We start from the raw sequence: 26253 nt of genomic DNA on the forward strand, positions 1-26253 counted from the left end.
TTTACAAGTCAATGTGGTGACTAGTTTAGAGGTCATCCTTACTGAGGCTTGTTATCTGGTTGAAGCCCCGTAACTCTCATCGAGTGCAAGCTGACTCCCTCAGTGAGAATACCTTCACTTTCTAGTCCTGCTGATACTCCAACGAAAGTCCGGCCGAAACATCTTGAAGGAGGCAACATGCCACTTGTGTAAGGAATCACACATTTTGAGCCAGTGCAGTACCACGGCTTTGTTTGCTGCAGAACCGTCTGGAGGTATGCCAAAAATGGCATCATATATGTGTGGCATTTTTACCCCTCTAAACGGGTCAATAAGAGGGCCTTTTTATTTCTTGGACAGTGAGCTTCGTGCCATTCTTGTAGTTAGCTACGCACATAGAATGCCCCTTATTGTAATGCCTAAGATTTCAGCAAAGACCCGTCTATATGCTCGTGGCAGCCACGGTGGCTCAGTGGGTACCGTAATGGGGTCCTGAGTAGGAATACCCGGGCTCGAACCCGGCCGCGGCAGCCGTGTTTCAGTGCAGGCAAAACACAAAAGGCACCTGCGTTCTGTGCAATGTTAGTGAACGTTAAAGATCATGACGTCGTCGGAATTATTTCGAACCCCTCCACCATCGCACCACTTTCTGTGTCGTCTTTCACGTCTACCTTCCTCCTTCCCTCATGGCGTGGTTGAGGTGTCCACCGAGAAGGGAGAAAGTTAATTCACCCTTCATTTCCTCAAAACAAATTTTCCAATTTTCAATTTCCTATATGCACACATCCGATCAGGCCCGAGCCCGGCCCATGCTCTGCCATGGATTGCTTAAACAGCGTTTTTTTTCGGCCCTCCGAGATTTCCCACCCGCCCTCCGAGCTTCAGGGCTTTCGGGTTGACCCCCAGCCCTGGCCTTTATCATGCAGTAATGCTTGTATGCTGCCTGAGCTGGTGCAGACAGAAAAAAAGAGAGCATCGAATTTTCTTTATCGGAGGAACATCATTAGGATTGAAAAGGAAGCATGAACGCAGCGTTGTATATTCAGTACTGTTTTACAGCGTGATTTTGACGTGACATCTGCATTCAAAACTGTACTTAATATTCCTGGGTTTGAAGCGCTCACTCATTAAACAAAGCGGGGTTGATGTGCCAACCTAAAACATTAGCATAGCAGTACAATCTAGCATGTAATGAGAACTTCTATATTAATTGTAAAACAATGTTTGGAATGTTTTGCACAACCTGGGTACTCACATATTTATATCTGGGTGTAGCAAAGCAAGGGAGTTTGATTTATGAAATATCAGCTCTAATGAAAATACAAACAAAGCAAACTTTTTCTGAGGTGAATCTCAGACTCACAGTGTAAAAATTTCCTTGGTAAATAATTTGATAAGAACTGCAATATTTTTCAGAGAACGTAAAATGCATGTACCTATGATATGAGTGTCGGATGGTATGTTTTAATACAGGTGTGAAAGCTCCGGTTAGAAATCGTGCTAAAGTGAAAAGAATGCCCTGTTTAATTGCCACATGAAACATTTTCAACAAGGGGGCTGGACTTGAGTGCGGATAGCCTCTAGAGTGGCCTCCAACCCCATCTCCGCACGGGAGCAGCACCGTTACCTCCAAGTTGCATCCATTACTGTCCACAATTCTACAGTGATACCAGTGCTGCGAAAGAAAAGTATTCCTAGCGTTCACAATTTCCAGCCTGTCCCAGATGAGTGCCTTTGACAACAGTCGCTGTGGGCCCTGTTGAGCAGAAGGCGAAATCGCGATGTTGTTTAGTGCACTAAGGGTACTATCCGTTACAGGCTCTTTTGGTAGTTGCGAAAGAAAAATCGTGAAGACCCTTTGATCTCAGAGAAAGTGCCGGAGCTGACTGCCAGAAAATTCCTGTCTATTTTTGTTGTCTGATAAGAAAACGATAGAACAGAAGTAACTCAGAGGCGTGAGCCTTAGATTTCTTGTAGGGATAACAGCAGCTATGCAAAGGCCAACCCAAAATGGGCGCATATTTTCTTGTGCAGAAGTTCTAATTTCTAGGAGCAAATACAAACTCTCATCCTCATTAGCGTACAGTAGTTCACGTATGCATACGCACAAATTGTATATTAAGTTCAAACCCCACTTAGCACGCCCTCACCTTCACTAGACACGAAGTGACATAGCAAGCTTAGTAGAGGTACTCCTTCTATAGAACTAAAGATACATAGTCACAAAATAAGACTAAACACGCTTTGTGGCGGCTATTTCAAGCAAACAAAACTTTTCCTACGTACCCCTGAAAAGCACCAAGCGGACAAAGTAGAGCATATTGCCACACTCTACCAGCGCTCCCGTGCGGTCTGTCTTCGACCTTTGTCGCGCGCCGGACTTCGTCTTCTTCTGCTCGGTGCTAGGGTCGGCCGGCTGCGCTCCGCCCAGTGTGCTCGCCAGGGACAGAACGTTCTACCGGCGCCCGCGACATTTTGGTGCAGCTGCGGGGTACGATCCATGTACGAAGAGGTCCCAGGAACCTCCAGCGCTCCGCCACACCCCCTGGACACGACGCCTGTCCACAAGTCAAGCCGCCGCTTGAAAGGCTTAGCTCCCGAGTACAAACCCCTCACCGCGCCATCCCGCACGATGACCTCTACGGTGGCCAGCCAGACCTTCCAGCCATCTGTGAGTTCGCCACCGCTACTTCTTCATACGCCTCGCACGCCTGCGTCGTTTCATGGTGACAAGTTTGAGGATGTGGAGGACTGGTTGGACGGGTATGACAGGGTTGCTGAATTTAATCTGTGGGACGAAGACCGCAAGCTTCGGAACGTTTACTTTGCCCTCCAGGACGCCGCCAAGACGTGGTTCGAAAACCACGAGTCCGCCATCCACACCTGGCAAGACTTCCGGCGGCAGTTGCTGCATACCTTCAGCAGCAACGAACGGAGGGAGCGTGCTGAATTGGCCTTGCAATCGAGAGCGCAGCAGCCAAACGAGAGCGTGGCGATGTTCGTGGAGGACATGACCCGGCTCTTCAACCGCGCTGATCCTTCGATGTCTGAAGCCAAGAAGGTGCGCCATTTGATGCGGGGAGTGAAGGAGCAATTGTTCGTTGGGCTCGTGCGCGATCCTCCGGCTACAGTCGCCGATTTTGCGAAGGAAGCGGCAGGCATGGAGCGCGCCCTGCAACAGCGGTTTGCGCACTACGGCCGTCCATCAAACATCACTGCTGTGGAGTGCCACATTCCGAAGCCCGGGGATGAGAACACCTCCCTCCGAGAGCTCATCAGGAGCATCGTGCGCGAAGAGCTGCAGAAGCTTCGCTCTGTGGAGCAGCCTCCTAGTGTGACCGCCATCTCGGATGCTGTCCGTGACGAGATACGCCGCACGGTGCAGCCCATTCCGCCTCCCCAACCGCCAGCGCCCTATGTGATGACATACAGCGAGGCATTGCGAAGTACTGCGCCACCACCGCCGGCGTTCTACTCTCCTGCCCCTACCGCGCCGTCCCGCCGATTCCCGTACACGGCAGCGCTGCCAGACGACCGCCCACCCGTCACGAAGGCAAACATGTGGCGCACGCCGAACAACAGGCCCTTGTGCTTCCACTGCGGCGAAGCAGGCCACATCCGTCGTCACTGCCCGTACCGCCGGATTGGCCTGCGCGGCTTTTCGCCAGACGCACCCCTGCCACGCTATGGTGAACGACCCCGCGAGATTGATCAGTACCTAGCGGCCAACGTCCCACCTGCACCCACTGCCCAACGTATGTCCAGGTCTCCGTCACCTCGACGGTTGTCTTCACCAGCCCGCCAGTCCTACGTCCGGCAGTCCTCCAGCCCGCGCCGGGAAAACTGAGGACGGCGACCCCCGGAGGTAGGGCCGCCGTCACTGGACATAATGACGAACATCCTCCGCTCACCGACGTTAGCATGCGACCCGACCTCCGATCTCACGCCGCTACGACCTTTCGACGCCCAGAGACGCCTTCGCTTGACGCTTCAATTGGACAATGTGAACGACCCTTACGTCCGACGACTTTTCGACGAATAGAGACGTCTCCGCTTGACGCACCAACTCGACCGCGAGAACGATCCCCAAGTCCGACCACCCCCACACAGCGTTTTTCCGAAGGTGACCAAGCTTCGGCTGATATCCCGATCATCGTTGATGGCCGCCGCGTGACTGCTCTCGTAGATACCGGCGCCGACTTCTCCGTCATGAGTCGTGGTCTGGCGACTGCCCTGAGGAAAGTCCTGACACCTTGGCCTGGAACGCACATCCGGACAGCTGGAGGCCATCTGGTGACACCGCTAGGTGTCTGCACCGCTAGAATGGAGATTCGCGGTGTAACCTTCATTGCCTGCTTCGCTGTGTTGGCTCATTGCTCGAAGGACCTCATCCTCGGGTTTGATTTTCTTCGAGAACACGGTGCGATAATCAACCTCCGCGAACTTGTCGTGACGTTCTCACCTCAGTGTGCCACAGCCGGCAGAAGCGAGCCCGACAGGCCTGTTTTTCGCGTGTGTGATGACAATGTCACGCTACCACCACGCTCCAGTTTGTTTATTACGGTGGAATGCTCCAACCCACGCACGCCTCACGGGATTGCGGAAGGTAACCTGTCGTTACTGTTGAGTCAACAAGTCTGCGTTGCGCGTGGTGTTGCTTCCCTCCGCGGAATGCGAACGCAGCTTTTTGTTACCAACTTTAGCGCCGAATACCGCCACTTGCCGCAAGCAACAGCCATAGCCTATTTCGATGAAATTAGTGACTCTGTCTCCCACTGCGCCTTGACCCTCAACGATACCCATGAATCGACGTCTGACGCCCCCGTTCTGACTGACGTGAACCCCGACCTAACCGCCGATCAGAAACACCGCCTCCACATGATCCTCGACTCTTTTCGTGACTGCTTTGCGACCACTTCTAAAGTTCGGCAAACATCGGTCGCTAAACACCGCATTGTAGTTGATGAAGGCGAGAGGCCTATACAACACCACCCCTATCGAGTGTCGGCGAAAGAAAGGGAGGTGATTCGGAGGCAGGTTGAGGAAATGCTCCGCGACGAGGTTATCCAGCCGTCAACAAGCCCGTGGGCTTCGCCCGTTGTGCTGGTCGCCAAGAAGGATGGCACTCTCCGATTCTGCGTCGACTATCGTCGCCTCAACAAGATTACTAAAAAGGACGTTTATCCGTTGCCCCGAATTGATGACTCATTCGATCGCCTGCGTCATGCCCGCTACTTTTCCTCTCTAGATCTACGCAGTGGGTACTGGCAGATCGAAGTCGATGAACGTGACCGTGAAAAGACCGCGTTCATAACCCCCGACGGTTTGTACGAGTTCAAGGTGCTCCCCTTTGGCCTGTGTACCGCTCCTGCCACCTTTCAAAGAATGATGGACACTGTCCTGGTTGGCCTCAAATGGCAGTCGTGTCTCGTCTATCTTGATGATGTGGTTATTTTCGCTGCGACCTACGAAGAACATCTCAAACGCTTGAGTGCAGTATTGACGGCAATCCGATCAGCCGGTCTGTCTCTAAAACCCGAAAAATGCCACTTCGCGTACCAACGGCTGAAGTTTTCGGGCCATGTTGTGACACCTGAGGGCGTCAGCCCCGACCCTGACAAGACGGCCGCTGTAGCTGCGTTCCCGACTCCCACTGATAAGCGAGCTGTGCGCCGGTTTCTTGGCCTCTGCGCATATTACAGACGCTTCGTGCAAGACTTCTCCAGGCTGGCTGAGCCTCTCACACGGCTGACAAAAGACGATCAGCCTTTCGTCTGGGCACAGGAACAGCAGGACGCCTTCGAAAAGCTCCGCGAACGCCTACAAACAACGCCCATTCTTGCCCATTTTAACGAGGAGGCGGACACGGAACTTCACACCGATGCCAGCAACATTGGCCTCGGTGCAGTCCTCGTCCAGTGGCAAGATGGTATTGAACGCGTGATTGCTTACGGCAGCCGCACGCTGTCACGGTCCGAGGCAAATTACTCAACCACTGAAAAGGAGTGCCTAGCTGTTGTGTGGGCGATAACGAAGTTCCGGCCTTACTTGTATGGTCGCCCGTTTCGGGTCGTGAGTGACCACCACTCACTGTGTTGGCTCGCGAATCTTAAAGACCCCTCGGGCCGGCTAGCTCGTTGGAGCCTTCGCTTGCAAGAATTTGACGTTACAGTTGTCTACAAGTCGGGCAACAAACACAGCGATGCAGACTGCTTGTCCCGTGCTCCTATTCCGTCCAGCTCTGATGACCTCGAAGATGACCCTCTATTTATTGGTGCTCTGACCACGTCCGCCCTCGCTCAACAACAGAGAGACGACACGGAATTGCGCCCACTCATCGATTATCTCGAGGGAACTGCCTCGTTACCACCTCGTCTATTCGCGCGTGGCTTGCCGTCGTTTTGCTTGCGAGATGGCGTCCTCTACAAACGAAATTACGGCCCGACGGACTCTGGTTACCTGCTCGTGGTTCCAACGGCGCTCCGCACTGACGTTTTGCAGGCGTGCCACGACGAGCTTCCTTCCGGCCACCTCGGATTTTCTCGAACGATGGCACGAGTTCGTCACCGTTATTACTGGCCCAGGCTTTCTGCGGCTGTCAAGCGTTATGTGCGCACTTGCCGCGAGTGTCAACGTCGGAAGAAACCACCTTTCAAGCCGGCTGGCTTGCTCCAACCCATTGCTCCGCCGAGAATTCCTTTCCACCAAGTCGGCATGGACTTACTGGGCCCATTTCCCACGTCATCATTGGGTAACCGGTATATTGTGGTTGCCACCGACTACCTCACCCGGTATTGTGAGACGAAAGCCCTTCCCCGCGGTACTGCTGCTGAAATTGCTGACTTTTTCATCATCAGCATAGTCCTCCGCCATGGCGCCCCTTCTGTTGTTTTAACTGACCGAGGCACAGCGTTCACGTCCACGCTTACTCAGGAAGTTATGCGGCTCAGTGGCACAAGTCATCGTAAGACCACAGCTTACCATCCTCAAACCAACGGCCTAACCGAGCGCCTCAATAAGACTATCGCTGATATGATTTCTATGTACGTCGACGATGACCACAAGAACTGGGACGCAATACTTCCGTACGTCACGTTTGCCTACAACACTGCCCTTCAAGAGACGACGGGGTTCACGCCATTTCGTTTGGTACACGGTCGTGAAGTCGTGACTATGTTGGACACGATGTTGTTGCCCGATATTGCGCACCCATCCGTCGCCGACGCTGATGCATTCGTTCGCCATGCAGAAGCTGCCCGCCGGCTGGCTCGGCAACGAACCCGCGTGCGGCAGGAAGTCGATGCTCACCGCTATAACCTTCGTCATCGCGAAGTCATTTTCCAGCCTGGCGATCAAGTGTGGGTTTGGAGCCCCATCCGTCAGCGCGGTCGCTCCGAGAAGCTTTTGCGCCGTTACTTCGGTCCCTACGAGGTACTCCGCAAACTCAGCGACGTTACGTATGAAGTGCTCCCGCAAGGGAGTGTTCGTTCTTCAAGACGCCCGCCGACATCCGAAATTGTGCACGTCGCAAGACTCAAGCCATACCATGCCCGCTAGAACAACTCTCACCACGTTCAGTGCCCGGGACTCGGTTCACGCACACACGTGGCTCCCCCTCAATCTCAGCCATCGAGTCGATGCCTTTCCAGAGGGGAGGGGCAATGCCACACTCTACCAGCGCTCCCGTGCGGTCTGTCTTCGACCTTTGTCGCGCGCCGGACTTCGTCCTCTTCTGCTCGGTGCTAGGGTCGGCCGGCTGCGCTCCGCCCAGTGTGCTCGCCAGGGACAGAACGTTCTACCGGCGCCCGTGACAATATTTATTCTAGCCGGAAAAAATGTGAACTTACAGCAAGCTGCTGGATCGCTCCGAGCAGGAGAGGAAGGGGGTGCCCCATGTTACTGTTATTTGCCACGGGAGCGTAGGCCACGACGAGCTCCACCTGCAAAATAAATCGGAGCCAGTGTGGTTTATGAAGAATCATTTCCAACAATTTCGACCTCACTGAATGACGCAACGTGTCGACACTGACCAAAACAAAAAGGCGGATCAGAGTGACTCCAGATGACTGCTACGCTTTGCCCTACTGCAACTACCTGTTCCCCTTGTGCCCAACGCGTTAGAGGCGTGGTATGCCTTGGTACCGGCTTTTCAAAGTATTCACGTAAAGGCTGCGCACCAAGCTGTCAGCGCAGTACCGCATATTCGAAGTTTTAACAAATAGTCAGTTGTAGAAGAATTTCCGAAGTCTTGGCTGAGCTCCAACAGATAGCACCTCAGCACGAAGACCTAATTCAACGCCTCAGGCCCTGATAGTTACAGCGAGTTGCGGCTGATTACCCTGAGTGGTGATACTCATTTTTTTTTTATAATGGCACAGCGGTGGCTGTGTGGAAATGACACTCGGCTGGTGAACCGAATGACGCGGGTTTGATCCGGACCGCGGTGGTCCAATTTCGATGAAGGAGAAATTCTAGAGGCACATGTGCTGTGCGATGCCAGTGCACGTTAATGAACTCCAGGTGGTCCAAATTTCCTGAGCCTTTCAACACAACGTTCAACACAACGTTCATCACAACGTTCATCACAGCCTGAGTCGCTTTGGGACGCTAAATGACCACAAACCATAAATCATCCTCAATTTTAAAAAAAAGGCCATTAGCGTTGTGAGGAATAAAAGTAATATATATATAGTATATACGCATCTAACGGCCGCATTCATGCAATAGGCGATGTAATTGAATTTTGAAAAAAAAATTTAAAAATTACTCGTGTATAAGCTACACCAACGATTTCAGGTAGTTTGGCGAAAGCGTCTACTCTGGGACGCAGGTGTTCCCGAATATTTTTGATTACTGACGGCGGATGGCATGCAAAATTACGCCCAGCACAATCCTTCATATCGGTAGTAGCCAGGAATAGCCAGTAGCGCGGCCTGTTTGGCCTTCTCGGTTTATCTCGTTCGCAAAGTGCGTGTAATATCAGAGTCAGAACGCATCGAAAATGTGTGTTTCGGCGCTGGTGTGTTTGCAAGTTCGCCGCTGTCGTCGCTTCGTGATGGGGAAATACGTGAGCTGTACTACTGACTAAAAACTGAAAGTTTAGGGTTTGCGCGAAAAAAGACGATAAAAGAGCGGCGGGACGAAAGTTTGGGGTTGACTGGGATGCCTTGCGGTTTTGTGCAGCAGGATCTTCGATGCCCGGGCCGCGGTTCCCTTTAAGACAGCGGAGAAAAGCTTTAGTCATGACGCTCGAGGCCCTGACGAGTTCGGAGGAGGACTACGAGGGTTAACGTTCTTGGAAGCTTGTGAAAGTGAGAGGTGTTTAGTTTTTTTTTTACTTTCTTCTTCCAGCACCTGCGAAAACGTTTGTTTAATAAACGTAACCACCACCGAAAATATTTCTGTTGTCTTTTGCTCCGTACAAAAGCCGCCCCCAGATTTTAACCCTAAAGTTTGGAAACAAACTAACGGCCATTAGACGCGTGTGTACGATATTCGCCAAATTAGTATTTCAAATGGGAATCGTACAGCATAAATAATGAATAAGGAATGACGGCAGAGAGATCTCCGATGCGCGCTGATTATATATTGACCAAAGAAGTCCAGCCTGCGGCGTAAAATCTTTCTGTACCTTATCCTCATCACTATCATCATCATCAGCCTGATTACGCCCACTGCAGGGCAAAGGCCTCTCCCATGTCTCTCCAATTAACCCTGTTCTTCGAAAGTTGCGGCCGCCGTATTCCTGGAAGTTTCTTAATCTCATCAGCCTTTTTAACTTACAGTGCATTTAGCTGAACTTATGGAACTTCAAGAAACTGGCGTCCGTTATTACTCACTTTTTCATTGTACTCGGGCCTCGTGGACAGTAGCACCAAAGCAGCGGTCACTCCTTGGGAGAGGGCGAAAAGGGTCAGCTTTGATGCACCAGTAGCGTTAAGCACGTGTTCGATTCCCGCAGCCACGTCGTAACGGCCGATCTCGTCGAAGCTACGAATGGAACAAGTGTGCCACCAGTTTTAGCACTTGTAGCAGGAAAAAGCCTAGAGTGGTGTACAGCCTCCTAGAAAATTACTTGCGACACGCTGGCAGTTACCAAAATTTTTTACCGATTCATCTCAATTGAATTCTAACCTTTAAGGGGAACGCAAGCTCTTGTATGGCATTTAAGTGTACAGTATTTAACTGCTACCTTACACGCCTCAGATCTGCAAGCGACCTTCCAACTTGCTGCGTGCTTCAGGTTAGACTGAGGGCCAAAATCCAAGTACACTGTCCGAGACATCAATTAAAATTCTCTGTCAGTATTGGCATCATATACTTATTCATTGCATGCCCAAAGGTCATCCTCTGAAGCCGTATGTAAGGAACGATTTATTTATTTATTTATTTCATTACCCTCAGGGCCAGAGGGCATTACAGAGGGGAGTGGATTACACACGAAAGTGAAACAAAAATACAGCTGTAAATACACTTAATAATTAGACATAAATGAAGCTCACAGAAAAAAAACGAACAAACAGGTTACGTCAAAACAAGTAAAAAATTAGCAGCGCATATCGCAGAATGAAAACAACAACAAAAAGCAACAGCATACAATAAAAACAAACGACAAGAGAAATCACGTTCAAAAGGCAGTAACATGCGCGCATATAAAACAAGTGGAACAACAAGTGGATTCATCGGTAGTGTGTGAGGGACACGTCTTATGTCTGTCCGGGTACACAGGAGAGGAGGCTTTTTGTGACAGCTCGCCCATATATCGCCAGCAGACCAGCCAGAACGCCTCAAGGGGCTTAAAGGGCAACTCCGGCGATTTTTAATGTTCGTCGATCGAAATGAAATTTTAAGGCTGTATTCTTTATGGTAGTCTGACATCTCATGTAAAATTTCGCACTTGAAAGCGGCGTAGTTTTTTCGCAAGCGAATTTTTGAAGACAAGCGCTCCAGGACGCGAGCGGCACCCATTGATCGAGCAACTTCTACAGGCCACCCTGTACTGTGACGTCACTGGCGGGGCGGCGTGTCAAGCTGGTTGGGCGCGCGCTGGCGTTGGCAATGCAGAGGAAAACTGAAAATTGATTTTGAGGAAAGTAAATGCCGGAATAACGGACACCCGAACCGGGACATAAGGGAGGAGTGAAAGAAGAAAGGAAGAAAGAAGTGCTGTAGTGGAGGTCTCCGGAATTATTTCGACCACCTGTGCAATTTCGCGCCATCTCAACGTGCCTGATGTGATGTGTACTCCAGAGTGACAGGTCACGGCAACTTCTGATGTGCTGTGGGCTGCACAAATTCTTCATCTGTGGCAACGGGCGTGATCTACCATAGGTTTCCTAACGATAAGAACCTTCGCGACAATTGGGTGAGGGCTGTCCAGCGTGTCAACTGGTCTCCGAGGAAGCATTCCCGCTGGGGCTCGGAGCATTTCGCGCCAGATTGCTATGAAGACAGCGTGTACCTCAGAGGGAGCTTTGGACTCGCTAAGGCTTCGTTCAACCGGGGCTTGAAGGCAGATTCTGTGGCAACGTTATTCGAGTGCAACCGCCCATCGCAGCGGCCAGCTGAACGAAGCGCGGCCGTCAAGAGGAAGCGGACCACGGAGAGCGCGCTTAAAGTATGTTCGATTGTAGAACTGTAGCTGGCGTGAATTCACTTCCAAAAGCTCGCCGTCGAGACAAAGCTTCGCAAAGAGAGGAATTTTGATTATGCATTCCCATGTAAAGACGTTGTGCACCGCGGCAAAGTTTCGGCATCAAATTCTTTCATCAGGCTGGGTCGGCCGGCTCTCGCCACACGAACAGCTATCAGCGGGAGCATCACATTAACTTTTGTTCTGACGGCTGTGTCACAAATGCATGTACGACAAATGACTCAAATACTTACTTCTCCGAGTTCAGACCGTCTTCATGCTGCAGGTGACGCGGCCTGTGGTGTGACTAGGCTAGCTCGCGGGGTGGTGGATCATACCTGAAAGGCGACTCGTCCAGTCCGAAATCGTCGAATGAGTCGTCTTCTAAAGACTCGCTGGTCAAGGAAAAACTGTTCTCCGCGCTTCAGCCATGTCGACAGCGCGGCTCCGAACTTCGCAGCGCAGCGAACCCGCTAGTGACGTCACAGTAAATACCGCACGAAGGCACCTCTCCAGTTTCGGTTTTGCGGTTTCGGTTTCGAGTTTTGCGTTTTTTTGCTGTTTAAAAATTATTTTGGGGTTGCTTTTGAAAACCTTGTATCGTACACATTACAGGAGGTCCTTAGGAACACAAAACAGCAATGAACTTAAAATGGCTGAAAAATCGCCGGAGTTGCCCTTTAAGGAGAGATGGACGGCGGAGGTAGTGACGGCGGAGGCGTTTTGATCGAACCATTGCGCAATCAGGGTCAGAACGGTTTGACAACGGTTGTATTGATATGATTCCTCAATGACCCATGCGTGAGGAATGCTGAGGAGACAAAGTGAATGCTTGGTCTCGGCAGGAAAAATAGATAATTTTTTCTTCCATGTTTTCGTATAGAGAAGGTCTTGCTACACTGCCAAAATTGTCGCCTACTGCACGCGACTCAGCGGACCAATTAAATTCTGAAATGTCGCAATCGGGTGCCGGCTGAACGTGGGTCGGACACCAAAGTATTAAAGCAAAGATCGGCAGCCTGGGTTCGGTGCTCTTCACCATTGGCCTTACCGAAAGCGGGACAGTGGGAGTTATCGGCTTTACTGGAGAGTGGGAGAGTGGGAGACAGATCCAACTTCTACCCTCTCTCGATCTCTTCTTTGTCTCCGGCAAGTTGCTGTGTGTCTGACGGGTGCACTTCCAGTGGAAAAGCTCCCCTACCTCGGAGATCGACAAGTCACTTCTACTTCCGGTTGTCGTGAAAGTAAAAGGACCATCTTAACTTTATTGTATCATTAACGAGGTAGGCACAAACAAGAAAAGAAGGGACGCTAATTAGAACAACCTAATTATCAGATAAGTATAACCAGAAAAGTAAGGATAAACATGGCCAAAAAAAAATTCATGCAAGGAAACGGTTTGACGCCTCAAGGAATATCAGCGATGCCTCGAAATAAATGTCAGCGAAGTCCATATTGATACCGCATTTCATTGAATCGCCAGCACACTTTCGAAATGGTGGTGCCATACAGGTGGATAAGGCATTATCAGGCGTAATATGAATTATTTACAGTTGATGATTTACAGTTGATGATTATGATGATTTATTAAACAGTTGTAAACTGTAAGGTTTAACGCTTCTACGATACAGTTGGGCTATTAAGGACGCTGTAGTAGAGGGCTGCTGATTGATTCAGACCACCTGGGGGTTCTTTGACGTCCACTGACATTACACAGCACACGGGAGTTTTAGTAGTTTGCCTCCATCATAATTCCGCTGCCGAAACTCGGATCTATTTCTCGATATTAGGATCTGCAGCTGAACGCTATAGTGACTGAACTACCACGGCGGGTCTTTTCAGTCTATCTTACAAGTGACTGGTGCACCAAAGGAGTCAGAGGAATAGAAAAGTGGAATACTGAGTCAATGTTGACTAGTCGGCTGGATTCACATGGCAGGCAACGTTATTTTTAAAGTAAGCAGGGGTAGAGAGTCGGGTAAAAAGAAATACACACATCAGCACCTTTCGCAGATTCTCGCAACAGGGCCTAATAGTAATAGCGAACCAGTGTTAGTTTTGTGGTAGTAGTCCTGTGTGCTCCCGTCCATTTTCACGAGATCACAGCTATTATCGTGAAATCTTCGCCAACCAGGTTTCCCTCATGGCGAAACTACTATGCTTCCTCGTGCATAGTAGTTTCGCCGTAAATGAATAAATAGGGGTCCAATATGAACAAAGAAGCGTGGAAAGTGTAGCCAAGAAAAGGAAGAGTCGCATAGGTAAAACAGCTTAAAAAAGGTGATGGAAAAAGTTACAAACACTAGCTCTGAGCCATTGCACTCACGTTCGGTGCCCTTCATCAAGTTTTAACCAGCGGTACCTCAGCGGCATCCAAGCTCGGAAGTGGCGCCTCTGATCTGCCGAAGAGCTCCGCAAAATACACGTTTTAAAAATGACGTAACCTTGGCCTGGTTCTAGGTTCCTTAAATGTGGGAGGATATTTTGAATGCCACTTCAGATTTTGTCAGCAACACCGCCACCATTCAGTGGAGAAAAAAAAGGTAGTATAAATGCGGTAGTATTAACATGCAGAAAACCAAAGTAATGTTCAACAGTCTAGCAAGGGAACAGCAGTTCGCAATTGGTAGCGAGGTGCTGGAAGTAGTAAGAGAATATGTCTACTTAGGGCAGGTAGTGACCGCAGATCCGGATCATGAGAGGGAAATAACTAGAAGAATAAGAATGGAGTGGAGCGCATATGGCAGGTTCTCTCAGATCATGAATGGTAGTTTACCAATATCCCTCAAGAGAAAAGTATACAAAAGCTGTATCTTACCGGTACTCACCTATGGGGCAGAAACGTGGAGGCTAACAAACAAGGTTCAGCTTAAGTTAAGAACAACGCAGCGAGCTATGGAAAGGAAAATGATAGGTGTAACGTTAAGAGATCGGAAGAGGGCAGAGTGGGTGAGAGAACAAACGCGGGTTAATGACATCCTAGTTGAAATCAAGAGGAAGAAATGGGCTTGGACAGGGCATGTAATGCGAAGGCAAGATAACCGCTTGTCCTTAAGGGTAACGGGGTGGATTCCAAGAGAAGGCAAACGTAGCAGGGGACGGAAGAAAGTTAGGGGGGCGGATGAGATTAAAAAGTTTGCGGGGAAACAGTGGCTGCAACTGGCAAAGGACAGGGTTGATTGGAGAGACATGGGAGAGGCCTTTGCCCTGCAGAGGGTGTAGTCAGGCTGATGATGATGATGATTAATGCGACAGCATTATAAGCCTCATCACGAAAAACATCCGTCACTATTGTATTTAATAAAATTCGCTGGCTAGTTTAGACAGCTATGGTGTCATCACAACTCCTGACGTGCCACCCGCCGCCCACTCCAGCCGCATTACTCCACTCGCAGAAAACACTGCGTTGAAGTCTGTGGGATTGGCTGATTGGTCGAGCCGGCCTTTGGTCTGTCATAAAATTCGCCGACTGGGCGGGACAGGTTTAACGTCATCATGTCACGTGACGGGTCACCTGCCACATCCTTCCCGCCGCTTGTATTCACCTTCCACAGCCACGTCTTTCGTAGTAGTTCATGGCACCTAGTATTTCCGAACACCTTTTGATTTTGGCGGCGGAAAATTCTCTGCACACTTAACTAGACTTTCGTATGCGTCGATTCCTTCTGTCGTAATGACGTCGCCTAAGAACTTCGCTTTGTCTGAGCCGCAAATAGATTTGTTATGGTTGAGCATTTTTCCTGCCTAGTTTACAGCGAGAGCTCTCCTCCCTTGGGTGCGACTTCCGATTTCTACTTGAATGACCCTTATACAAATGGCCTATAGACTGTCTATAGACTTTTTATAGACTCTATAGCCATCCTATAGACTTTTCCTTTTGTCTATAGACAGTCTATAGAAAATCTATGGACTAAAGTCTATAGCTGCTTCAATTTCCTTTTCTCTATAGACGGTCTATAGATTCTCTATAGACAAAGGTCTATAGCCGCCTCAATTTCCTTTCGTCTATAGACTGTCTATAGACCCTCTATAGACTAAGGTCTATAGCTGCCTCATTTTCCTTTCGTCTATAGACTGTCTATAGACTCTCTATAGATTAAGGTCTATAGCTGCCTCAATTTCCTTTTGTCTATAGACTGTCTATAGACACTTTATAGACTAAAGTCTATAGCTGGCTCAAATTTCCTTTGGTCTATAGACTGTCTATAGACACTTTATAGACTAAAGTCTATAGCTGGCTCAATTTCCTTTTGTCTATAGACGGTCTATAGACTCGCTATAGACTGAAGTCTATAACTACCTCCATTTCCTTTCGTCTATAGACGGTCTATAGACTCGCTATAGCCTAAGGTCTATAGCCGCCTCAATTTCCTTTTGTCTATAGACTGTCTATAGACTAAAGTCTATAATTGCTTCAATTTCCTTTCGTCTATAGATGGTCTATAGACTCGCTATAGACTAAGGTCTATAGCTGCCTCAATTTTCTTTTGTCTATAGACTCTCTATAGACTAAAGTCTATAACTGCTTCAATTTTCTTTAGTCTATAGACGGTCTATAGACTAAGGTCTATAGCTGCCACAATATCCTTTCGTCTGTAGACGGTCTATAGACTCTACAGACCAAGGTCTATAGCTGCTTCAATTTACTTTTGTCTATAGACGGTCTATAGACTCTCTATAGACTACAGTCTACGACTACCTCAATTTCCTTTCGTCTATAGACTGTACACTATAGATAGTCTACTGCCTATAGACCAGTCTATAACAATCGTAATTTTATCTAACAATGTTCGATACAGTGACTTTCGACTAAGTCCAGAACAATGTCAATTCATTTTTGCACTGCATGTTGAGGGGACCTGCATCTAGTGACCGCAACTATGTCGGGAGTCCCCCACCTCCTTCGCTATTACGGCAATTAAAAAGTATTGCGTAAGGCCATTACAACACCCTCCTGTATATTGTTTTCAGGAGCATTGACAAGCTCCCTTTCGTTATACCGTGACGTATATTGTCAATACAATTAGATATTAATGCTAACAAGTAAGCCGAGGAAAGGGAGCCGTTCTTGAACTAAGGGCGCCCGCAAACGAATACGCTGTCCCTTAAAGGAATCGCTCTACACAATTCCATTCCATCTTTCGATCGTTACTGTCCAACGCGCTGAAATCAGAAACATTTCATCAAAGGTTCTACATTTCTCTTTAAAACGTCCTGAAAATAAAGGGGGAAATACGGGTGTGAGAATTCAAGGAAGCGCCCATGCCTTAGAAACACTTTAGATTAATCTCAAAGAGCCTGGTCCTCTGTGCGATTAACATCTGCCATTTCTACCTTTGCAGTTTGTATTCACGTGAATAAGTGCTGCGACGCAACAGTCACAAAGCCAGTATTTTTTCGTTCCTACCCTTGCACCTGTTGCTTCGGAGCCGATGACACGCTGATGTGGCGCATATCAGTTTTCTAAACACGAACACACGCAAAAAAGACGTTGTGCTATGCAACCTTATAATTATTATTTCAGAATTGTACAACATACTATTCGGTGGGAGATGCGGCGCGTATACCGACAAGAAGTTAGATTTCGGTTCTGTTTTCACGAAAACAATAAGATTTTTAGAGGGTAAGTGAAGAATTTAAGCTTGTAAACCAATTGCCTTCTGTGGTCTTGGATATCAGATCAAGCTGCACACGGCAAGAGTGCGAGCGATAAAGATACGACCGTGAAATGGGTTTCTGTTTCACGTTTTACCCATTTTACCGCGAGACGGCGGAAAATCATTCGGGCTGCAAACAACCCTGTGCGTGGCTGCATCAATGGCGTTGGAGTGTTTTTCGCGGATTACGTTTTCTTCAAAATCCAGCTTCATCGTCCGCTTACGGTAAGTCTACACGTTTATATTTTATTCATTTGGTCTCCTAAACCACTCTAAGCAGAGCTGTGTGTGCAGAACAGATTATGTGCGCAGTTACAAACGTCCTATCTTGTCCTATCTTCGTTTCTAAGGCGGAAGCCATCGGGTTCTCGACTAATGCAGCTTATCTCTGTTCCGGTGTCTTTACTAACGCGCGGAAAGGCAGTCTGTGCGATGCCGTTGATGATAAGCCGCTCCTCGCGAGCTGTCTACTAGATTTTTCGTGTTTCAAGGTAGATGCGCGGCCAGAAATGTCGTTTAGCCTGTGAATGACGGCCGAAATGGAACTGTGTGTTAGTTAGCGCCGTATGAGCTCAATTTACTTAGCACCTCCGAAAACGTACTTACATACAGTCTCGTTCAGTGGTGGATTACATTTATTTTCTTATCTTTGTGTTATCGCCTCTCTGGACCATGGAGTGCTGTTCTTTTTGAGGTGTGCATTGCTTGCTACGTATGGACGCTCGCTCGGTGTGCGTCGTGGACGCCGACGTTTCAGCAAAGGTGTCTTGTAACGCTATAGACTGGAGCGCGAGACGTTTGTCAAAGTTGTATTCAAGCGGCGCTGGAGGAATGCTTATAGTGTGATGGGTGAATAAAATTCGTTGCCGGCGCGAATGGCCGTCGTGCTCAAACACCGCGAAGAACCCACGAGCTCCATCCTATCTCCCCTTCGTTGCACACGTATGGATTCGTCCGTGACTGTCATCGGAGCCGTTGGTCGCCGCCGCTGGCTTGCGGGCACTTCATTTTGAAAGCTGGGTAAAGGTCGGCTCGACAAGAGGTGGCTTACATTTCGTTCCGAGTGGTTCGTTCATCAATCCCGCTCACGCGTGCACAGATTTCTAGAATACCATTTGCGCGAGAGGCAAAGTATGTGTTTCTGATTTCAGACTGCTACGTTACGAAAGCGCCGATGTGACTCGCCGCTTATTTGCGCCTAAAATTAAATTAAGCTCTCGTGTTATTATAGCTGCGCCTGTTGAAGGCGTTAATTGTTTCATTGAAGTACTTCCTACTTTGAGCACGTTCAATGCTTTCGCTGATTTTTCTAGCAGCGTTGGGTTAGCTGCCTCCATGGAAGAAACACACCTCTTTACTGCGCTGTTGGAGCTGCACTTGAAGGAAAAACTAAGTGAATTTCAGGCGGTATTTTATCGTGACAGTCAGTAATTTGCTGTCTCAACCTCGCGACTGCTTTTGAAACGGCGCAGCTGCAGCCTCTGTGTACTGTATTAGTTTTCTGAATAATGAGCGCGGCATGGAAGCGCTGCAACCCGCTTGTTTCTAAGAGCGCGCGCAGATGTACGAGTATGCTGTTCCGTCTTTGTGCTTCAAGTTATAGGCGCAAATCTGTGGTGAACTGGTTGCTTCTGCCTGCTGGTTTTGTATAGCTAGTGCCCGTTTGAGTGTCGGTTTACGTACACTCGGCCAAATCTTAAACTGGCTTAGGTGTTGCATCGCTAAATGCACCTGTAAAAAGGTGCCTTTTGGCTACACTGCTGGCATATTCATGTTGTAATTTGATGCGTGAGATGGCGTTTCATAGTTTCTTTTTGTTAATATAATGTTTGAGTGGAGTACTTGCATGTTTAGATCAAAGTTATCAGAAATATTCATCGTCTGCCGCTACGAAGAGCCGAAACAAGCGGAATACGCAGCAATGGTTATGGTGGCGCATTTGCACTAATCTGGGTAAACGACTTGTCCGCCATGAAAGGAGTGGTACTTTACCCAGAGGATGAGGCCATATGGACAAGATCCATTGCTGCGTATGCCGCTTGTTTCAGCTGTTCGTAGTGGCAGACGAATGTTTCTGATAACGTTGATCTAAATACGCAAGTACTGCACTCAAACATTATATGAACAAAAAGGAACCACGAAATGTCATTTCACTCGTTAAATTACAGCATGAATATGCCAGCAGTGTAGCCGAAAGGCACCTTTTTTACAAGGTGCATTTAGCGATGGAACACCCGAGCCAGTTAAAAATTTGGCCGGGTGTACCAGGCTTAATTCACGCAGGCTATTCTGAAGCGCTTCTTCTATAGCGGTTATAAGAATAAATGCTGCAATATTCTCCTTTTTGCATCCCTCTGTAAGGTGCACTGAATCTGTATTTTATGGAGGTGGCATTCTTAACAGCTCCTTGCGAGTCAATGCAGATATGTGGCACAATTGTTCGAAGTCTTCTGTTACAAATAGTATAAAAGGATTGCCATAAAGAGATCAGTATTGGCTGTAACAGTATTGCCATACAGAAATCAATATCAGTACTGGATTCAGAGTAGAGTGCTCCAGGGATTAGGGGTCTTTGTTACAGTGTTTTATGACGACACTTATAATCTGTAGTGTATTTACTGAAATGATTGAGCCGGCATGATAGCTCAGTGGCTATCATGTTCGTATAGCGACCTGAAAGATGCAGGTTCGATTGCGGCCTAGGCGGTCGCATTTTAATAGAGGCAAAATGCCAAAAGGCCTGTGTACTCTGCACAGGTGACCGAAATTATTCCCCAGCCTTTCACTTTAGCGTCTCGTAGCCTGTGTCGCCTTGCGTCTTTGAACCCCATAAAACCACACCAAAAGATCAAGATTGCCTTTCTAGAATGGCATAGCCAGGATATGCCTTGCATTGTAAAGCACATGTGTAGAGATGGAATGGGAATTTTTTTTTAGTTCCTCTTATATTATTTTTTTTCCTTCGTGCTGTGCAGGTGAACATGCCCGGATGATTTACTGCAGACAACAGGCCACAAGAATGCTTCTGAGGAAACTAGCCGGACTGTTACTTTCAACTTTTATGTTACTGTGGTGCATTCTTATGGTGCATGTATTGCATATTCCCAGCCTTGATAGCTTGGAAATAAACTAAATTTGTAAGTATATTGATTGTTTCATGTGTGAACTCTGTCTGGTGACCTTTTTCAATGATTGTGGACATCCTATAGGCAGTCTATAGATAATGGTCTACTAATAGTTTAGTAGACAGAGGTCTATAGACTGTCTATAGACAAAGGTCTATAGCACTGCCAGGCCACACACCTATGGAATGTCTATAGACAGTGTATAGACATATGTCTACTGGACCAGTAGACTTTTGTCTGTAGACTGTCTATAGACAGTAATCTACAGGAAGTCGATGGCCATAAGTCTATAGGTCGTCTATAGTCCGTCTATAGACAAGTGTCTATAGACGGTCTATAGACAGCTCTATAGGAAATGTATGACCATAAGTCTATAGATCGTCTATAGACTGTCTATAGACCTGTGTCTATAGACTTCCTATAGACCTATAGACTTTCAGTAGACATTTGTCTATAGACTGTCTATAGACAAAAGTCTACGAAAAGTGTATGGCCATAAATCTATAGACTGTCTATAGACCAGTCTAAAGGATTTGTCTATAGACAGTCTATAGACTTCACAGACTAAAGTCTATAGACAGTCTATGGACTGTCTATAGAAATTTTTATAAGGGGAGACAGTGACCTTCAGGGCCTCACAAGGTTAAACCGAACTTATCTGCGTGTTAATATGGCCCAAGCTATGGCAGTACGTTAATTGGGTACCTGACCTCTGAACTTTACCTTTGCTTTGAGACAGTGGAGACCAGGCTTAACAGAGCCTCCGCTCGTATAGGAAGGTTCAAGCTACGGTGAACCCCACGAATTTTTCTGCGAGCAGTGCTGCTCATAGGCGCCCAAGTTCCTGTTTACTTGTGCCCCACACGAGTATTTAGTCAATATAGACATGTGTTCAGTCCAGGCCGTCAACATTTAGCGCATTGCTTTGTGGCACACTTCGTTCACATCGGATATCTCGAATATGGCAACGGTGTGTGTTATTTAAGTAACTTAATTGAAGGGAATTTGATGAATACTACAGTTAGCATTTAGCTATACTATTGCACTGACAAGCTGGGAATCAGGTGCTTCTCGGCAGGGCACCAGAAAATGATAGCACTTCACCTACCAGTATGCGTGCCTAGGTGTCATGCAAATGCGCGAAAATCCATCTTATTTTTGGACTAATGACCTTAAGACGCGCATACTCCGTGCCGATTGGCCTTTTTTTTGATCATGCTTTGACGTTCCATGCAGCCTAACTATTTACGTAATGGCTCCCTAAGCGGATGTTGAGGGCAGGGAGGCACAGCGTGTTCCTTAATTTAGGTCGAAGCTGTAGGCTCCTTTTATGCTACATAGTCCTTCGAAAAGCTTTGGACAAATGCAAAAAAACGCGTATTCATATTATCTGGCCTTCTCCTTGTTTGGACTCTAGAAACTGAACTCAAACGTTTTCAAGCCGGAGGGCCTAGTAGCGTTTTCTCTGGAACTTTCTTGCCAGCAAAAAATCCCTCGGCTATTAAATTTTGGGATGCCAAGTGGCAGCGTCACACTTCCAAACTGCTAAATCACATCGCTACCATAGATCGTCACGAGCGTGGAAGATGGTCCAAGGTGTTTTGGTTAAGATGAAATAAGGACAAGGTGCGAGGCAGTGAAGTGGCTTCCGCCTGCTTGTTGATTAGAAGCCATGACAAGGTCAGACAAGCATGTCGCGGTTATCCAACCTTGTATTGAGTAAAAAAAAAAACCATTTATTATATTACCTGAATGGTGCCGGTGCGCCCGAGAGGTGTCTGCGAATAGCATTTCTGTATAGAAACTCTCTCTCGCTGCTAATTCTGTACGACACTGAATTAACCAAAACCCCACTCTCGTTAGTATTTTAATACTGGTTCCAACGTGTTGATTAAAATATTGCAAATATATTTAGGTAGCCTTTCCACAATAACTTCATTTTACATGTTTTAATGTTTTCCTTCAAAGAACAATGTGTGGCGCTGAAAGGTAAAACTATTTTTAGAATGACTGTACAAGAAAACTTTTCGAACACTGTAGGGAAAAGAGACGCAATACACTGTTATTGCTACATACGTGTGATATTTTTCACTCAGCATCAAATTTCTGCGTAAGGCTACAAGGGAGTTTGTTACGCCGCTTAGTTTAACAGTGGTGCGGCGGTCGTCGACTGGCAGGCAGTGCTGTCTATTAAGATCAAGATTCCACAACATTTTTAAACAAATGATATTTGGCGTGGCTCAACGAAAACACGACCTTCTTTTCTGTAACCTATCCCGATAATCTGAATCATTTTCCCACATCCCGCCATACCTGTAGATTCCAAGAGCTTTGCCTGGACCCACTCCCAGTTGGTATACGAAAATGCAATTATCCACCCTGGCAAATGTTCATTTTTATTCAATATTGGTTTAAGCGCATTGGGATAGTCTTATTTGAGCAGGCTAGAGTTTTTTTTTTCAAAACTTTAGGGCAGCCCATAACTATTGAATTTGCTGTGGAGCACGCCCAGTGCCACATCAGAGCCGTAGTAGTCGGTATTTTTGTTTTGAACTGTGCAATAAGAAAATAGTATTGCACCGTAAAAAACTCCTTGTCTTGTATGAACGCTATTAAAGAAGGCATATTTTGATCCCACTATTAACAAAAGCAGACTTTCTCGATTTCCTCAGGTTTGGCCATGCTGAAAGCCGCCAAAACGGTGTATCGGCCCCGCCCAGTTTTCCCCCTCCACAGTGCCGCCTCTCGTATTGGCCCGCTCGATCCCAAGCTCAGCTGTTGGATATACGGGGTAAGGAAGCTCTGTCAGAGGGACCTATTTATGCTGTCGTAGTCAGCTGTAAAAAAGAACTGCGTCTTTTTTAGTCCCTCAGGTTGCTGGCGCCAGTCATGCACCACCTGGTGGCAAAAAAGGGAAACTAGGTTGTTGCGCGAAACTTCAAATAAGGATGCGTAGAAACAGATTTAGAAAGGCTTGCACAAAGTGCCCACAAACAGCTGAGAACAGTAGCTGCACGACTTGCCTCCATCTCCAAAACTTGCCGTCCTCTTTCTTTAGCGTCTTGTGGTGTGAATGTAGCGCAGACTCTCTGAAATTCATGGTCCAGACGTCAAAGCCGTCATCTGCAAGGAGGAAGCCTGTGAAGGTAGGCAATTTTTAGATCCACCGGCAATCATCGCCTTCTGATTTCAATTTCGTGGTAAACCACACAGCCCATGAAATACCTGAACGTCCTCTCATAATAAGAAGGTAATGAATCAAGAGGTGTAAAGGCGTGCACATTATGTATTAACACTTCTTTTTGGGCGAGTTGGTGCATATTTCATTTCAAGAAAATAGCGCCAGAGCATGCAAGTCACGGAAAGACAAGGACGAGACACAAAGCGCTAACTCACAACTAATTTTATTGAAACCAGGCAGCGCCTTTATATGGCGAAGTTTCACTGAAAAAGAAGTAGGAGGGCAGGAAAGGTAAAGATATCAAAGCGACCATCACAGCGAGCACACATGAGCAAGCGGTGAAGGAATGCATAGAAGCAAACGGTGAAGTGTCTTTTCAAAATTCTTTAGGTTTGTCGGTTGACAACTTTATCGCATTATTGCAGTTTTATCTTAGGTCTACTTTTATAAGTTTTGACAACCTGCCTTTTTTGCAGCGCAAGGATGTGTGCATAGGTTCCTGTGTGGCCCCCATCCTTTGCGATATTTTCTTAGCGAAAGTTGACCAGTCTTTAGACGTAGTTTTTAATGGGGGTGGTTTTAAAGGTTTTTAGTGCTTTTAAAAAAGCAGACTTCCTTCACCTACCCCTCTACAGTAGGTGAAGTTTTAAATGCTTTTAACAAACATGGACTTGGGCTCACGTTCACCCATGAACTTCCTGACACCAACGTCTTACAATTTTTAGATCTAAAACTAACCTTTCTTGAGAGACATGTTTGCTGGGGCTATTACCCGCGCGCGAAGAAATCTTTTGCCTTATGATTCTATGCACTCAAAGACGGTGAAAAGAGCAATAGCGTCGCATTGCTTGGAGTCTTCTTTGAAAAAGTCGTGCCCGCATCGGTTGCAGGCTAGCTTCCAGAATCAGGTGAGCCGGCTTTCGGCGGCTGGGTTCCCCTGCTCAGTGTTGACTGCTGTCTGCGAGACCCTTCTAAAAAAACTCAAGCAAGGAACACGAAGAAACTCCGCAGAGGATCGTTGTAGGTCACAGAAGCCGTTGGTGGTGCCTTACTTGCACAAAGCTGCTTACAAGTTGAAGAAAGTGGCCGACAGGCATGGGGTGAGTGTCGTTTTTTCCGCCCCCAACAAGCTGAAGAAGCTGTGCCCCCGTATTTGCAGCTCAAGAAAGCGGGGTTGCCAGATAAGGCACGACTCTCCATTCATCATGTGTTCCGCAGGAGTGGTCTATGCTATCCCTTTAACGTGTGGGAAGCCCTATGTTGGCCAGACTGGGCGCTGCATCAACGAGCGCTTGGGGGAACACGCCCGAAATTTATCAAATTTAAAGGATAAATATGCACATTTGGTAGCGCATATTATGGGTTGCGACAGATGGGAGGCACGATTGAGTCAGACTAAGATTCTTGGCGAAAGCGCAGATAAGGAGGCACGTGAATGTCTGGAGGCTTTTCACATAAGGAAACTTGGCAATAGGTGTGTCAGCACCCCATCTGTTTCACTTTTTTCGTCCGAGTTCGAATTCTTAGATGCCGCCCTTAAATAATCTTTGTTAACATTTTGTTTTTGTTTTGGTTACAGCTTGCTCATGTGTGCTCGCTGTGAAGGTCGCTTTGATATGTTTACCTTTCCTACCCTCCTCCTTCTTTTTCAGTGAAACTTCGCCATATAAAGGCGCTGCGTGGTTTCAATAAAATTAGTTGTGAGTTAGCGCTTTGTGTCTCGTCCTTGTCTTTCCGTGGTTTGCATGCTCTGGCGCTATTTTCTTCAAATCACATTATGTAGTTTTCATAAATTGAATGGCATAAATATTCAGAGAGGATACTGATTATAAGAGAAAAATATAAAAACAAGTCATTTCAAGCATTGCGTGTTTTTTAGCTGGACCAACAAACCAGCTTTTTTTTTCGAAAAGTTCTTAAATCCATTTGACTAGACTTCACAGGATGGTTGAATATGATGATCTGATGTTCACTGAATTCAGAATAATAATTCGCTAAAAGAAAATAGGACAAGAATGTCACACTACACAAAGACGGTGAGGTATACGGAATAAAACTGCATATCATTCTGAAGCTCACCGACCAAACCATAATACCATAATACTAGCATTTCGTGTTTAGGTAGGCAGCGCATGTAAACGAGGGGAAAAGCGCAGAATAAAATGTTATTCTTCTTATTACATTTTTAAAAGCAGGCGCTTGAAGTGATGTTAATTTTACCACTCTATGTTTCTTCGTGTTCCTGCTTATATATTTTAGTGTGCTAGCACTGACAAATGATAGTTGAGGCGACAAAAATGAAAAAGAAAATTTGCCTCTCCCGCACCACTGATGTATCGCGGGTATAAGCCCAATAGCAAAATAAAAGATTTGGCCCGAGGGCAATAGTGATTTTGCCACCCGAAGGTGGAAAGAAATCAATAGGGAAAGCTCTACTTTAGCGACCCACCGCCGAGGAAGCGGGCCCGGGGAGACTCCCCTGATCTCCCCTGGGACATAGAGGGATGGGATGGGCGTTTGGAAATGGGAAATTGGAAATTGGTTTGGGTTGTGGGAATTAGGTGGGATTGGGGACAGCAGGTATTTCGACCAGATCTGGCTTGATTTGATCCTGAGTTCCTTTTCAGGCCTCCTTGAAGGGCGAGCACTCAGTGCACCAATTGTGGGCCCTCGGCGTTG

At 47.3% G+C, this 26253-nt stretch overlaps 1 protein-coding gene across 1 annotated transcript in view; it reads right to left on the reverse strand.

Moving 5' to 3' along the window:
* Positions 1–26253, reverse strand: part of LOC149360816 (lipase lipl-5-like) — a 58519-nt gene that overhangs the window by 11410 nt on the left and 20856 nt on the right. The window contains exons 3-5 of the mRNA XM_089567935.1: positions 23417–23531; positions 9819–9969; positions 7827–7919 (exon numbers count right to left, since the gene is read on the reverse strand). Of these exons, the coding sequence (XP_089424061.1) occupies positions 7827–7919; positions 9819–9969; positions 23417–23531 (359 nt within the window). The remainder of the gene's footprint in view (positions 1–7826; positions 7920–9818; positions 9970–23416; positions 23532–26253) is intronic.

Source organism: Amblyomma mixtum, chromosome 2 (assembly GCF_055824585.1).
Source record: "Amblyomma mixtum isolate Tamu chromosome 2, ASM5582458v1, whole genome shotgun sequence".
Lineage (NCBI taxonomy): Eukaryota > Metazoa > Arthropoda > Arachnida > Ixodida > Ixodidae > Amblyomma > Amblyomma mixtum.